This window comes from Brassica napus, chromosome C4, assembly GCF_020379485.1.
Source record: "Brassica napus cultivar Da-Ae chromosome C4, Da-Ae, whole genome shotgun sequence".
NCBI lineage: Eukaryota > Viridiplantae > Streptophyta > Magnoliopsida > Brassicales > Brassicaceae > Brassica > Brassica napus.
Window position 1 is genome coordinate 5,376,630 of NC_063447.1, and position 17,273 is coordinate 5,393,902.

General features: G+C 27.7%; 2 protein-coding genes and 1 long non-coding RNA gene across 3 annotated transcripts; 1 reads left to right on the forward strand and 2 right to left on the reverse strand.

Moving 5' to 3' along the window:
- Window positions 1-1,601: 1,601 nt before the first annotated feature.
- Window positions 1,602-2,993, reverse strand: LOC125585059. Its single transcript, XR_007321913.1, has 2 exons — window positions 1,981-2,993; window positions 1,602-1,890 (listed from the first exon to the last, which is right to left on the reverse strand). It is a non-coding gene; the product is annotated as an uncharacterized LOC125585059 (long non-coding RNA).
- Window positions 2,994-5,975: 2,982 nt separating this feature from the next.
- Window positions 5,976-9,776, forward strand: LOC106378178. Its single transcript, XM_013818351.2, has 3 exons — window positions 5,976-6,035; window positions 6,155-6,257; window positions 6,345-9,776. The coding sequence occupies exons 1-3, from the start codon at window positions 5,999-6,001 to the stop codon at window positions 7,039-7,041; spliced, it is 837 nt and encodes a 278-aa protein (XP_013673805.2). The 5' UTR covers window positions 5,976-5,998; the 3' UTR covers window positions 7,042-9,776.
- A 157-nt stretch (window positions 9,777-9,933) lies between these two features.
- LOC106363751 (GDSL esterase/lipase At2g40250) lies at window positions 9,934-16,407 on the reverse strand. Its single transcript, XM_048753411.1, has 3 exons — window positions 15,120-16,407; window positions 10,313-10,586; window positions 9,934-10,222 (listed from the first exon to the last, which is right to left on the reverse strand). The coding sequence occupies exons 1-3, from the start codon at window positions 15,732-15,734 to the stop codon at window positions 10,035-10,037; spliced, it is 1,077 nt and encodes a 358-aa protein (XP_048609368.1). The 5' UTR covers window positions 15,735-16,407; the 3' UTR covers window positions 9,934-10,034.
- Window positions 16,408-17,273: the final 866 nt, after the last annotated feature.

Below are 17,273 nucleotides of genomic sequence, written 5' to 3' on the forward strand. Positions count from 1 at the left end.
TGAAATCTTTAATAAGTTTATAATTTATAAATGTTTTTGAAAATTCATTGAAAGTTTTAATATTAAAATATTTATGTAATCTTATGGTATATAGTTTAATCTATATATATATATATATTATATATGTTTTATTATTAAATGATATTTTTTACTCATACGGTTTTAAAATCATGTGTATCTTCTTATAATATTAAATAAAAGTTCATATTAATTCAATTTTATGATCATTTGTAACTTATTATGACAAAAAAATAATCTATTGATCACAAAATTTTCAGAGTGGGGATCTTCAAATTTCTAATAATTTATAGACGTTTTGAAAAATTCAAAATATAACATATAAGAAAAAATATAAATATTTTTATTATATATTTAATGTGATTTTTTAATATCTTTTAATAATATAAAATTAAAAAAGAACTAAGTTACAAAAATTGTTATCAATTATTTATTATTCATAATAATTAATTTTCACATATACGTTAATCATATTAGGTAATTTCGTAGCTTTTATTTAAGGAAAGTGCAAAACATTTTTGGTAAGTTATTTATCAATTCGATAGTTAATTTAATAAAAAGTGTAATATAAGTTAAGATAGACCAACCTATTTTTCTAAGAATAGTATATTTTATATAGTTATTTATTAAATAAGAATTTATAATCATACGGTTCTATGATCATTCTTATCGTTTTATAACAAAATATTTAAATCATCGATAACAAAATTTTCAATCTGAATCTTTAATAAGTTTATAATTTACCAATGTTCTTGCAAATTCATTGAAAGTTTTAATATTAAAATATTTATGTAATCTTATGGTATATAGTGTTTAATCTATATATATATTTATTTATTTTATTATTAAATTATATTTTTTACTCATATGGTTTTAAAATCATGTGTATCTTCTTATAATAAAAATGTTAAACCATTGATCATTAATTTTTAACATAATAATTTTAATAGTTTTAGTCATTTATTGTCGTTTTTAAAAATTCAAAATATAACATATACGAAAAAATCTAAATTTTACTTTTATAGCTAATTTGATTGTTTAATTTATTTTAATAATATAAAAAACAAAAAATGATGGAGGAGATATAAATTGTTATCAAATCTTTATTATTAAAATCATTAATTGTCATATATATATATTAGTCATTTATGGTAATTCCGTAGGTTTTATTTATGGAAAGCAAATAGCATATCATATCATTATATCATATAGTTTGACCAACTTATGTATCTAACAACATATAAAAATCGAATGTGGACCTACTTATTTTTCAATTGAATGTAATTGACTACCTAATTGAGTGTCACCTATGCATTGGGGCCTCTTTTAATTAATACAAAATTGAAGTTATATCTTTTCAAATGTTCCTCAATTAATATATAAGGGATTTTTCTTCATTTTCCATTACCTAAATGCCATATCGAATATGACCCCCACATATTCATTAAAATATCTTTTAATCAGAATTTATTCCCATATTATCAATGAATGCCCTCTCTAATAACGTAGTTAACATAACTCGAGACTCGAAATTTCTTCACTCTAAATTAATTGTCAGTTAGTTTGGAGAGGGAAATAAACCGTAGTAACAAAATTAAAAGTTTATATTTGTCAGTTAGCTTGCGAAAAGTGTTGTGGACGTGATAACATTCTTTTAAAAAAATTGCAGAGAACAGGATAAAAATTAGAGGAGAGGCAACAACTTTTGTAAGGCGTAAGTAGCAATGACAGAGTAAGCCTTTTGGGTAGGATGCACAGAATCGAAGAACAAATACTTGGAAACATCATCACAAGTTCCAGACAACGACTTGCATAGAGGTCCTGCTTCAAGGAACCCCGTCCCGCAACATCCTTTTAACGTTTCTTCCAATCCTGCATTTATTCATATTCCAATGTTTCAAGTCAAAAAAATTTACGCCACAGTTAACAAATTTTCTTGTGTATAAAATTCAAATTACTTACCGTATTTATGAGGATGTTTGATCATGTCCATTATTGGAGTGTAGATGTCGAGGTAAAGAATTTTGGAGCCTCGAAGCCTCTGACTGAGAAGGAAGTTTAGCTTCAGTAGCTTTTGATTGTATAGCTGAGAATCAGTGTTCTGGTTTTCCGTACAGATCCGTTTATGGAAGATCCGAGGGAGAGTGACAGTACCAAGTGTTACTTGCACCGGAAGGCATCCTATTGGTGGTAGTCCCGCTACTGTAATCCTTCGTGCTCCTGCGTCGTGTAGTCTCTGTTGACCATTTGGAGGAAAGATACGTTAGAGATTTACATTTTTTAGCTGTTATATGGAGATGAGATCTATGTATCTAGGTCAGTCTCTTCGCTATGAGTATGAGAGTATAAATTGCAGAAATAATATATGGGCCTAAATGATCAAAACAACGTACATAAAACTTTGACCAAAAAAAGAAAAAAAAACGTACATAAAACTATGGGCTAATGCCCATTTTGAGTTTTTTATTTAACCCGTAGAGAAGTCCATGACATCGTTGGTTTGTGTATTTTGCCATGACATCGTTGGTTTGTGTATTTTGATGTATCCGAGAATCTAAACTAAATCTGGTGTTGTTAGTTTTATGATTTTAAAATATGTATTGAAATCATGTGTTATTCGTTTAATGATTTATAATAACTAATTCAAATCAACTGTTATTCAATCATACGAATTTACTAATATATTTGATTTTATAATGTATTTGAATGGATTTGCATGGATTTCTTTGTTAAAAATACAAAGGCTCAAATCCGAGGAAAAACCTTCGGATTTGGTAAATACTAATCTGAGAAAATTTGAAAATTTGTATATTTTACTTGGTAGGGATTATTGGTTGTTGTATTTTAATGTATTTGACAATCTGAACTAAATCTAGTGTTATTGGTTCTATGATTTTAAAATTTGTATTAAAATCATGTGTTATTAGTTTAATGATTCATAAATTCTATATCAAATCAAGTGTTATTCAATCGTACGGATTTACTAATATATTTGATTTTATAATGGATTTAAATGGATTTGTTTGGATTTTTTAGTTAAAAATACAAAGACTCAAATCTGAGGGAAAACCTCCGGATTTGCATATTTTACTTGGATTTATAAATACTATATGGATTTCTAAATCAATCAAAATATATAAACCAATACCACCTCCTTGAATTTATAAATGCTGTATGAATTTCTAAATCAATCAAAATATATAAACCAATAACGCCAAAGGTTCGATAATAAAATTTTACTTGTTAACGACACTTTAGGCACCAATGCATCATCTAAAAGAATAATCTCTATAATATTATTTGAGAAGTCAGTTTCCTACGTGTCGTGCTCACGTTAACTCTCATGGAGGTTGATTACGATGATACCATTAATGAATCAAATATATCTAATTATCATTGTTAAATATTTATTCTATTTTTTCCTTTTTTTATTTAGGTTTACTTTTTCTTTACTTTATAAAATAACCAATATAATAAAGAAAAATTATAAATTTAAAAAACGAAAATATATTTTATATATAGTGTAATTCATAATAAGTAAAGTTCACAAAATAATCTTAATTTTAAAGTAAAGAAATATTCTTCCCTTTTAAAAGATAATCTTAAACAACATAATATATATTTTAAAAGTTTAAGCATTTTATTTAAATCAATCTATTTCTCAAATTATTACAAAATAATTTAAATAAAATAAATTAAGATATCTTTAATGAATAAAATTTGATTTAATATTTCTTTTTTTTTATCTAAGTTTCCTTTTATATTTTTCAAATAACATATAGGATAAATAAAATATTAATAAAATTTAATACGAATATCTCTTAATATTATTTGAAAAGCCATTTTCCTATGTGTCGCGCTTACGTTAATTCTTACGACGGTTAATTCCTAAAAAGATTTATAGATATTAAAAATATTTAATAAATATATAAAAATAGTTCTAATAAACAAAAAATAGTTTTAATAAATAAAAAATTTATATAATATAAATATATATATATATTTTTTAAAAAAAATCCCAAATAATAGTTTTAATCACAAAAAAAGTTTTATAGATATTAAAAATATTTTGTAAAATCCAAAAAATCGAATTTATATACAAAAAACATTTTGTAAAATCCAAAAAATCGAATTTATATACAAAAATCGTTTTGTAAAATACAAAAATCGATTTTATAAATACAAAAAAAATAAAAAAAATTATAAAAAAATTCTAAATCAATTTAACAAAACAAATTATTCAACCAAATCACAATTCTAAACCTATTATACAACCAAATCACAATCCTAACCAATCACCCTAACAAAAATTTATCAAAACTACACAAAAACCTTACAAATAGAACCTAAGAGAGTGGGATAGGGTCCTTACATGATTTGTGTAAGAGAAGGGGGAGATCGCCGGAGATATCGTCAGAATTCAGGGGGAAATCGCCGGAGAGGAGAGAGGAGTCGCGCAGAGTAAGAAGAGAGAAATGGGGAAGAAGAAGCGGCTCGTGGTTATAAAACCTAGGGTCCGACGGATACTATCCGTCGGAATTCCGTCGGAATTCGAATTTCAATTTTTGCGAAATATTTGCCCGGTAAAATGAAAATATTCCGAGGAAATACCGAGGAACTAGTGTTTGGGATTTCAAAACATCAATTTTTTTTGCCGTATTTCATTTCTTATACAATTGTAATGCATACCATTGAGGATTCTTTGTATAGATGAGCATAAACCATGAAATAACAAATTTCAAAACGAATTGAAAGTATTCCCTTTACCGTTCATTAAAGTGTATAAGTGTTTCTCTTATGTTGTGGGATTTCGTTCATACAAACGGAAAAATGTTTATTATAGGGTAAGGAACAAATTTTTGACTTCATAATGAACGTAAGACACTTAATAAGGGTTATATAGGTGTTATTCAAACCGCAAAACGTTGTTTTCGGTTTAAAAACCCCATTTCCTCGGAATTTCCTCGGAATATTCCGAGGAAATTCCGAGGAAACCATTTTCTTCCTCGGAATTCCGTCGGAATATTCCGAGGAAATACCGAGGAACTAGTGTTTGGGGTTTCAAAACATCATTTTTTTTATAAACGGATCGATCGATGTATATATGTTCAAAAACGCATCGATCGATCAAGTATATCAAATGTTCCTCGGAATTTCCTCAGAATATTCCGAGGCTTTTCCGAGGAAACAGGGTTTGGGGTAACAAAGTGATCGATCGATCCCAAAATGGATCGATCGATCACTAAGATGGACCAAAGCGTAACAATGTGATCGATCAATTAGATTATCCCATCGATCGATGTGGATATCAATGAACAAAATCTCGAACGTTTTTTTATAAACGGCTCGATCGAAGGATATATGTCCAAAAACGCATCGATCGATCACTAAGATGGACCAAAGCGTAACAATGTGATCGATCGATTAGATTATCCGATCGATCGATGTGGATATCCAATAGATCGAATGAACAAAATCTCGAACGTTTTTTTATAAACGGATCGATCAATGTATATATGTTCAAAAACACATCGATCGATCGAGTATATCAAGTGTTCCTCGGAATTTCCTCGGTATTTCTTTAAAAAAAAAAAAAATCAATTGTAGTCTGTTTCCGAGTCATCATCGTTGGAATTTCCTCGGAATTTTGTAAAATCCCCCAACGGCTCTCCAACGGCTATAATATTTCCTCGGAATTCATCGGTTTTTTCCGAGGAACACATTTTTCCTCGGTATTTCATAAGAATATTCCGACGGATTGATATTTCCTCGGAATTCCGTTGGTATATTCCGAGGATATTCCGAGGAAACCCAAAATAATTTTCCTCGGAATATCTTCGGAAATTCCTCGGGAAATTACGAGGATTTCATTTTCCGTCGGAATGTCCGTCAGAATACCGATGTTTTCTTGTAGTGACTATCTTTATTATTTAGATTTTTTTCCTAAAACTCATTTTCCACCTTCATTATTTGTTCTTAGATGTACAGAAGCAAGAAGACTGATGACCCAAATCAAGGTAATTACTTATTTTAGGTTATGGTTTAATTTAGGGCTTCTTGAATTTGATTCTAAACTCTTATAAATGAATTAGACAGTATGTTTATTTCTTCATATTTCATTTTCTTATTATTTCAGGAAATCAAGGATTTTCGTTTGAACACGGAGCTGGTTACACTTACAACCTTGGCCAACTTCCAATGCTACAAAGTTTTGACCAAAGGCCTTCTACTAGTTTAGGGTATTTACAAAATCTTTAGCTTATTAATTTTCTACCTGTATAAATATATTAAAATTCATTGTGTATAACTTGGCATGTCATCAATAGATACGGTGGCGGTTCATGGACGGACCATAGACGCCAGGTCTACCGTAGCCCTTGGAGAGGCTTAACAGCACGAGACAGTACAAGAACAAGACCCACACTGTTTAGCTCACAGTCTGGCGAGAGATTTCGTGAAGTTAGTAATAGTATTCTTGATGATACGAATAAAACTATTTCGTTTCGAATCAATTCTCATGAAGCTGCTAGAGCGAGCAATGGAGTAGGTGAATCAGTTCCAAGTATTCATAGAAGCTTTCTTGAAGGTATGAAAACGTTAAATAAATCATGGGGACAAAGCCTCTCCTCCAATCCTAATTCTTCGACCGCATCAGGGCCACAAGATCATATTGATACCATATTAAGTTCTAATCAAAGGGAAAATCCTAGAGTGGCAGAAGAAACGGAGAATGTTTTGAAAAGGAAAAAGTTGTTACTGTCAGATGATTGCAATAAGTCGGTCCAAGATTTGGATCTAAGCTTGTCCCTTAAGGTACATCGGACTCACAACAACCTTGGAGACTGCTTGTTAGAAGATGAAGAAAAAGAACTTGACGATCATGAGGATATCAAGGGTTTGTCTCTGTCATTATCTTCGTCGAGTTCATCAAAACTCGGTCGAGACTTTAGGAAAGAAGTTCAAAATGATCCTAAAAAGAGAAAGATTTCGGTCTTGGCACGTCCCCTTGATCTCACTTTATGAATATATAATAAGATATATATACGTATATTCTAAGTGAGATCTTGAGGTACTTGTTGATGGAAGACGGTTCTTTGTTGTTTATCATTCGTTGCATACTTGTGACAAGACCCATAACTAAGGTAATAATAGATACATTTTTAAAACGCTGTTCTGGTATTTTTTCCCATATAATTTTTTCGAGATGTTAAATGCTTATTTAAATATAAATGTTTGTGATCGAGTTGTGAACAGAGATTCGTTTTATCCTGAATAGTAACCAATAAAAATGATTAGTGAGTCTATATGGTTTTGAGAGTTACAAGACATTGCACGTTGTCTTGGTTGTGTCTTGTTGTGAGACGTTGCAAATGTATGCATAGTTTCCGCTTTCACTCACTCTCACACAAGTATCCTAAGCCAATATTTTTTCCCCTAGCATGGAAATCTTGTCAGTAAATTTATGCAATAACGTTAAGCCAGTGAAGGTTATATATGCAATCGTACATGCTTGGGTTGATCTCGATAACCTTTTCCTGTCTTATTTGACACAAAATAAAACTTTTCCTGTCTCTATCTTATGAAATGCTCACTTGCAGGTACCCATGTCAACATAAATTATGTTAAATTACATCGTGTTTTGACATCTAACGGCAAACTAACCGTTGTCAACTTTTCAAAATCAATTCTCAATTTAAGTGATCTTAATATAGTTGTAGATGATGTAACAAATCAAATTGCGCTAGGTATGGCTGAGACATTAGAATAATACTTATCATTTGTAATATACTTAACCCCAACTAAAACCATCAATTTTTCTTCCCATTCCACTCTTTTAGTATATTGTCCTGACAATACTCACTCCTTTTTTATATATATTTTTTTTGGTAATCCCACTCCTTTTATATTACAACGGAAGTTCTTTGAATATTTGTTTCTTCTCTCATATCACTTTGTTTAAAAAAAAATAAAAGAGAAAGACAAGAAGACAGATGTACTTGCCATAGATATATGTCTTCACTCTTGATCTCCTCGATAGACAACAGAAATGTTTGTTATTCGCATATACTAGTTTTCTTATCATCTAGGGTCTTGAAAACAATATTTGACTATATTGTATTATATACTAGGATCGGTCCGCGATACACGTGGAATTTTACTTTTGTTAGTTTCATTATGTTCAAATTATTTTTTGTGTTAAGACTTAAGTTATACAATCATTGTTACTCATTATTTATGTGAAATCTTTGTTTATATAAAATATTATGATATTCAATGTCATATTCGTTGTTGATTAAATTTTTATATACGATTTTTTGAATGAAGTAGTGTAAATCTTCATTTATTTAAGATATATGGATATTAAATGTCAAAGACACCATTGACAAAATTTCTATATATGATAGTTACAATTGTTTGAATAGAGCAATGTTACATATTAATTTTTCTAAATTAATTTTTGAAGTATACTTAAATTGATTATGTAATAATTGTTACTTGTACTTTTCTATAATTTCCACACAAAAATATGTGATTCACTCTTTTTATGCATGATTTTTAATAAAATGTGAAAATATCATAAATTATTTTTAATGAAATTTTCTATTTATTTTTGAAACTTATATATTTTAAATTATAGCATATATTTTATAAAATTATTTATTTTGACAAAATTTTCATCAATCTTAAGTTTTGTGATGCATTGTAACTCAGTAGTTCAAAAACACTGAGCTATACTTTAGAGCATTATGTATAGCAACTCAAACTGTATTGTTTTATTATATTATATATTTTTTTCAAACTATTTTTTTCACTTTTTCATTATGTATTAACTTTCGGTTATAATTTTTCATTATTATTTTATTAATTCTCTCAATTTATCTCGGTGAACATAAAATGAAATAAAATTCGGTGAGTTAGTAATTTTTATTTCTATTGGCCAGATGAAAAGAGAAAAATGATAATGTAAATTGATTTCTCTTTTTTTGTTCTTATTAATTTGCTCTTTTTATTCATAAAATTTATATATTTTTGGATTATTGTATGTATTTTCAATTAATTTAGATGCTGACTAAATTTTAGTTAAATTCAACTTAATTTAACTAAATTTTCATTTTTTGTTTGTTATGTTTTGTATGTTTTTGTTTTCAAATTTATTATGCTTAGGTTCTTGAGAGAAGAATACGGTGAACCCTAGCAGTCGATCGTTGCTCTCTGAAAGAATAAGTCTGCCATTAACAGACTGGGCTTAGATTTTGGAGTGGCGGAGAACAAAGAGGGATGAAACCTAAAATCAGATGAATTGAAAGGATTAGGTTTCTAGCTATCGGGCTTGGTTCATTGAACAACAAATGAAGCTCAAAAACCATACGAAGCCCAATTATATCGGAGCAGGCAATTAATGATATGCAGCGTATTTAGGGAAGAGACACGTGTCGTCTGATAGAGAGCTGACTTATTTAGGTGTCCGCCTACGTGACTTCACCAGGAATAGACAAACTCTACTTTGTAATAATAGATTTGAGAATATTTACATTTTTGTGAGGGAATCAAAAATCTACAAAAGGTTTTTGTTGTTCTGTGTCTACTTGTGTTGTTTGTATAATTTTCTTCCCAATCCTTAATATTTTGGACAGTATATATAAGTCAAATATTTATGTAAGGTGAAAGATCCTTTTGTTGTTAATATTTGACATATCGTAGCATTTTTACAATACATATTTTTCTTCATTTTCCATTACCTAAATGCCATATCGAATATGACCCCCACATATTCATTAAAATATCTTTTAATCAGAATTTATTCCCATATTATCAATGAATGCCCTCTCTAATAACGTAGTTAACATAACTCGAGACTCGAAATTTCTTCACTCTAAATTAATTGTCAGTTAGTTTGGAGAGGGAAATAAACCGTAGTAACAAAATTAAAAGTTTATATTTGTCAGTTAGCTTGCGAAAAGTGTTGTGGACGTGATAACATTCTTTTAAAAAAATTGCAGAGAACAGGATAAAAATTAGAGGAGAGGCAACAACTTTTGTAAGGCGTAAGTAGCAATGACAGAGTAAGCCTTTTGGGTAGGATGCACAGAATCGAAGAACAAATACTTGGAAACATCATCACAAGTTCCAGACAACGACTTGCATAGAGGTCCTGCTTCAAGGAACCCCGTCCCGCAACATCCTTTTAACGTTTCTTCCAATCCTGCATTTATTCATATTCCAATGTTTCAAGTCAAAAAAATTTACGCCACAGTTAACAAATTTTCTTGTGTATAAAATTCAAATTACTTACCGTATTTATGAGGATGTTTGATCATGTCCATTATTGGAGTGTAGATGTCGAGGTAAAGAATTTTGGAGCCTCGAAGCCTCTGACTGAGAAGGAAGTTTAGCTTCAGTAGCTTTTGATTGTATAGCTGAGAATCAGTGTTCTGGTTTTCCGTACAGATCCGTTTATGGAAGATCCGAGGGAGAGTGACAGTACCAAGTGTTACTTGCACCGGAAGGCATCCTATTGGTGGTAGTCCCGCTACTGTAATCCTTCGTGCTCCTGCGTCGTGTAGTCTCTGTTGACCATTTGGAGGAAAGATACGTTAGAGATTTACATTTTTTAGCTGTTATATGGAGATGAGATCTATGTATCTAGGTCAGTCTCTTCGCTATGAGTATGAGAGTATAAATTGCAGAAATAATATATGGGCCTAAATGATCAAAACAACGTACATAAAACTTTGACCAAAAAAAGAAAAAAAAACGTACATAAAACTATGGGCTAAGGCCCATTTTGAGTTTTTTATTTAACCCGTAGAGAAGTCCATGACATCGTTGGTTTGTGTATTTTGCCATGACATCGTTGGTTTGTGTATTTTGATGTATCCAAGAATCTAAACTAAATCTGGTGTTGTTAGTTTTATGATTTTAAAATATGTATTGAAATCATGTATTATTCGTTTAATGATTTATAATAACTAATTCAAATCAACTGTTATTCAATCATACGAATTTACTAATATATTTGATTTTATAATGTATTTGAATGGATTTGCATGGATTTCTTTGTTAAAAATACAAAGGCTCAAATCCGAGGAAAAACCTTCGGATTTGGTAAATACTAATCTGAGAAAATTTGAAAATTTGTATATTTTACTTGGTAGGGATTATTGGTTGTTGTATTTTAATGTATTTGACAATCTGAACTAAATCTAGTGTTATTGGTTCTATGATTTTAAAATTTGTATTAAAATCATGTGTTATTAGTTTAATGATTCATAAATTCTATATCAAATCAAGTGTTATTCAATCGTACGGATTTACTAATATATTTGATTTTATAATGGATTTAAATGGATTTGTTTGGATTTTTTAGTTAAAAATACAAAGACTCAAATCTGAGGGAAAACCTCCGGATTTGCATATTTTACTTGGATTTATAAATACTATATGGATTTCTAAATCAATCAAAATATATAAACCAATATCACCTCCTTGAATTTATAAATGCTGTATGAATTTCTAAATCAATCAAAATATATAAACCAATAACGCCAAAGGTTCGATAATAAAATTTTACCTATTAACGACACTTTAGGCACCAATGCATCGTCTAAAAGAATAATCTCTATAATATTATTTGAGAAGTCAGATTTCTACGTGTCGCGTTCACGTTAACTCTCACGGTAGTTGATTACGATGATACCCTTAATGAATCAAATATATCTAATTATCATTATTAAATATTTATTCTATTTTTTTCCTTTTTTTATTTAGGTTTACTTTTTCTTTACTTTATAAAATAACCAATATAATAAAGAAAAATTATAAATTTAAAAAACGAAAATATATTTTATATATAGTGTAATTCACAATAAGTAAAGTTCACAAAATAATCTTAATTTTAAAGTACAGAAATATTCTTCCCTTTTAAAAGATAATCTTAAACAACATAATATATATTTTAAAAGTTTAAGCATTTTTATTTAAATCAATCTATTTCTCAAATTATTACAAAATAATTTAAATAACATAAATTAAGATATCTTTAATGAATAAAATTTGATTTAATCTTTCATTTTTTATTTAAGTTTCCTTTTATAATTTTCAAATAACATATAGGATAAATAAAATATTAAAAAAATTTAATACGAATATCTCTGTAATATTATTTGAAAAGCTATTTTTCTATGTGTCGCGCTTACGTTAATTCTTACGACGGTTAATTCCTGAGTTATCCTTAATGAATTAAAAAATTTACAATTAAATACTATTATTGATTTTTTATATAGTTTCCTTTTAAAAAAACTTCCAAATAACATATAAAAAAGAAACATTTATAAATTTAAAAACAAAAATATATTATATATAATATGATTTCATTAAAAAAGAAAGTTCACAAAATAGTAATATTACATTTAAAAACTATTTTAAAATAACATAAATATACTTTTGAAGTAATAAAATACTTTTTTCTTCAAAAAAATTAAATTCTTTGTATCTATTTTTTTTTCTTAGCTGAAAAAAATATTTTTGTATATAATGTGATTTCAAACAACAAGTTTACATAGATAATCTTGATACTAGAAAAATAAATATTTTTTTTCTTTTAAAAATAATTTTAAACAATACAGAAAAAATTATTTGTTTTCTTAATATTTAGATTGATCTTTTATTTTATGTTTTTATGTTGGTGGAACTTAATATAACCGTAATCAAAATACACAAGCAAACTTCTATTCTCATTTTAAGTTTATTTAAAATAAATTTCATGTTGTCATTCAATAAATCTACGGCAAAACAATATTTAGAATTTATCAAATATTTTAATTATTATAAATATTTATATGTGTTCATGATCTTTCAAAAATTTATCAGTTACTTATGTAACTTCCTGTTGATCATCGTTTTATTTTCTAATATTTTTAAATATCAACATATAATTTGATAAATAATATGAAAATACATGCACATTCAAGAGATCAATAAAACTAATTTGATTTGACTTAATTATAATACAAAATAAATACATGTCAGTCTGAATTTGAAAGAATATATGTAACTTAATATACACACAACATGAGTGACTCGATTCAAGTTATATCTAAAATCATAGATTTAACTACAATAAGAATATATAATTTTATACCATAATTTATTTATTTATTTTATAAATATCGACTAATCCAACTAATATCTAAAATCATATATTCAACTACAATAAGAATATATAATTTTATAATAATAATTTATTTATTTATTTTATAAATATAAATATAGGATGACTCAAAATATATAAATAAACTAAAATAAAATATTAACCAACTGTTCCAAATTAGGTATTTTGTAAAATTTATATATATGCATGAGACTTCAGAGTGTTATCGTTATATTAATTTATGTAATTTAGAATCAAATACTTTCGTTTGTTTTTTATTTCAATCTAAGCATAATATATTTTAAGTTATACATAATCTTACTAAAATACATTTACATAAATAAAACAACAACCAACCTAATTGCAAATAAGAAAATTAATCAAAACTTTAATATATTTAAAATAAAAAAATATTATAGTTGAATTCAGATAAATAGATGCAATCCAATATGCACAAATGATAACTAAATCGAGTGTAAAAACAATAAAACCGACTAGATATAACATATCAAAAATCATGTCTAATTAAAGTAATATAATATTATTAATATAAATTATACATATAAATTATAAATTAATTTAAAATTAAAGTAAATATCAATCAATTATTATAGTATATTTATTGTATAAATATTTATACTCGTGCATGAGCACGGAAAAAATACCTAGTAACTACATATTTGACCCGCGCGACCGTGCTGGTTTTCTTTAGTACTAAAATATTTTAGGTTATGCAATAAAATATATCAATAAATTAATATAATTTGATATCATATACTTATCTAATTTTATAATAATATGTGTGTGGCGTATAATATTACTGCTATAAAATTTATAAATTTTGTATTTTTGTAACAAAATTTATTTTGAAAATATTATTATGTGACAATACTGATTTACATAAAAAAATTTATTTTTAAATTTGAAATATATGTGGAAACTAAATTAAGTTGAACCTACATAATAGAGAATTTGGTATATGATGATTAATTAAACCAATTTGGTATAGATGTTTAAATAATAAACCGAATTGGTTTTTAATTCAGGTGAATACACAAACGTTAATAACAATGGACTAAAATCTTATATATACGATATGAATAAAGATCAAATATTTCGTCTATGAAGGGAAGTGTAAATTAATTGTATTACATGGTAAATGCATTTAAAGGTATGACTTTTAGGTGTTCTAAACTTAAAAAAAAAATCACATATGAAATAAGTCATAATTTTGTGCTAAATAGATAAGATATTTTTATTTTTAAATTCGAAATAGAAGTGGATATTTCTTTTTAAAAACAACTTTTAAAATATTTATGAAATTTAATTTTGAAAATTAAATAAATTTGAAAATATTATTATCATTAAAATATTATTAAACATATTTTATATAATTATTAGTTTTTGTTTACAATCAAAACTAAAATAAAATTTAGTTTATAATTATACTTTGTGATAATTAAAATTTTAAAAAACTAATTTCGAAAATATATTTTAAAAAGATTCTAAAGATATTTAAAAGATTTTGTTAGACATTTCTTCATATATTTATTAGTATTTCAAATAAAAATAAAGATATTATAATTAAGTAATGTAAAATTTAATAAATTTTCTAGGGATGATCCAAATAAAAAAATCACACATGAAAGAAGTTATGAATTCTATTTTAATAGTATAGATACGATGAAAGCGTTATAAAATTGTCTAAAATAGTAACAAAAAAGAATTTTATCTGATTGTTAGATTAGCAGAATGCGTAGAGCCGTATATGTCTTACTCAAGTAATTTAATGGGTGGGATCCATACGACTAGGACATTTCGTTTCTTATTAACATATAGACAATTCTATAGAGATAATAGTTTATGTGGTTATTTTCCTTTGAGGTTGCCTATAATTTTAAAATAAATAAACAGAATAAATAACTTAAAAGTTGGATGTAGCTAAAGAAACCTGGACAAAAGCTTCGACGTTTCTGAGTAGATAGTCTTGGTAATCCGAAACCGAGATAAAACTCCCAAGAACATGATCATAAACGTTATAGATCATATCATTAGTCCCCGCACTAATCACAAACCAAGCATTCTTAATCACCCTATTAGTCTCCAACTCTCCAACTACACTCTTCATCTTACGTACCGCCTCCTCAAAGTAACTCCATTGCTTGTCCATGGTCAAAGTCAACGATAGCATGGCCGTGCGATCATCTAAACCACCTCCGGCCGAGGCAAAACTAACGCCAGTCAAAAGGTCAAGTGGTTTCACCGAAGGATCGAGGTAAGCTGGTATAGTGGATTTGAGTCCTAGAGAGGAGGCTAAGAAGTCGGTGGCGAGTTTTCCGTCTGAGAATCTTCCGGTGGAGAGTTTGGCCGGAAAGGATCTACCATAGGGTGAATGGTTGCTCCGGAAAAGAGTAGGGATATAGTTGTTGTTACCGGAATCAACTGTGGAGTCGCCAAAGGCGTAAAGAGCCGTTATGAGTGGGGATGGTGATGCATTAATAGGGTTTGAAAGTTGGAGAAGAGTGAATAATGTAAGTAGTATTGGTTTGTCATGACTAGGGTTCATGGTTTTGGTTAGTACTGTGAGATGTAAGATGGAAAATGAGAAACACAATCGAATGGGTATATGTTAGAATTGGAAATATATATATATAGATTTACCACATGGGTCCAAAAAAGGTGTGAAGTTGATGTAAGGAAAGACTATATATCTCACTATCATTACAATCATTTTATTATATATTTCATTTTCCTCATTAGTTGTATGATTTTGTAACTTCAGTATATATAGAGCTGTAATTCTCGTATACTATTTTTTTTTGTCCAGTTATTATGCTATTACAAATTATGAGAAACATTACATGAACGATATTATAGCCGACAATTTTACCTGCCTTATAAGGATTCACGTCTGACTGCACACTATGAGCTGCCCTGTGAAATCTATTCCTAACGGTATTTTTTGCGCCATAAAAATTTGCATTCTCCGGGAATTGAAACTCAGACCTCTTGGTGTAGAAATTGCGTCGCCTGAGATTCAAACTCCAGACTTGGATGTAGAAACTTTTAAACCTTGACCACTAGGCCACGGTAATTCCACATCTATACTATTTACAAGAGACCTTTTTTTATGCCCCCCTTGGTTTTTGTTAGTATTTATAGTATCGCCACAGTTTTTAAATTTTAATTAAACAGTAAAACAATTTCACTTAAATATATATTATCGTAATTCATTTAAAACAGTTTTACTCAATATTTTAAAATGAAACAAATCCATAACGTAAGGTATCAAACTTAATAAAACAAGATTTATATCACAGTATTTGAATCCACAAAATGTGAATGTAAACTATCTTTACATGTTTCAATTCCTTCTCATCTTTACATGTTTCAATTCCCGGAGAAAGTGGAATTATACGAATTAAAAGAGAAAAAGCTTACAAGAGATCTGTAGCATGGCACAAGGAGTACCGTCAAGCATGGATCCCATAGGGCAGCTCAGGTGATGCAGTCAGGCGTGAATCCTCATACGGCAGATAGAATTGTCGGCTGTAGAATCATCTGTAATATTTCTTATAGTTGTAATAACATAATTATCCAGCGTTAAAAAAAAACTATCTTTACATGTTATGTTCTCCGATCTCCATGAACTTAACTATATGAAAAACACGACCAACACATATCAATAGAAATATACAATTAAATTGTAATTTAATAAATCTAAACTAGATGTTTGCCTACATTTGCGGGCTTAATAATTTTACAAAAATTTGTAAATAAATATATTATCAATTAGAAACCATTAGGATAAATTATTTTTTTGCTTTTGATATATTTTATAATTAATTAAATATTAAGAAAATTATACACGATTAAGTTACTTATTAAAATATTTTTTTATTACGTAAAATAAATTTGAAAACATTCATATATACATAAAATATATACATGGATTTATATTTATTTTAAAAATATTCAAAATATTATGCTGTAAATTCTTTTTTGGATAACATAATATAGATTTTTTAGATAATGATGATTATCAAATTCATGAATTTTTATTTAATTTATGAGTAATTATATATAACAAATCTAATCTAATTAT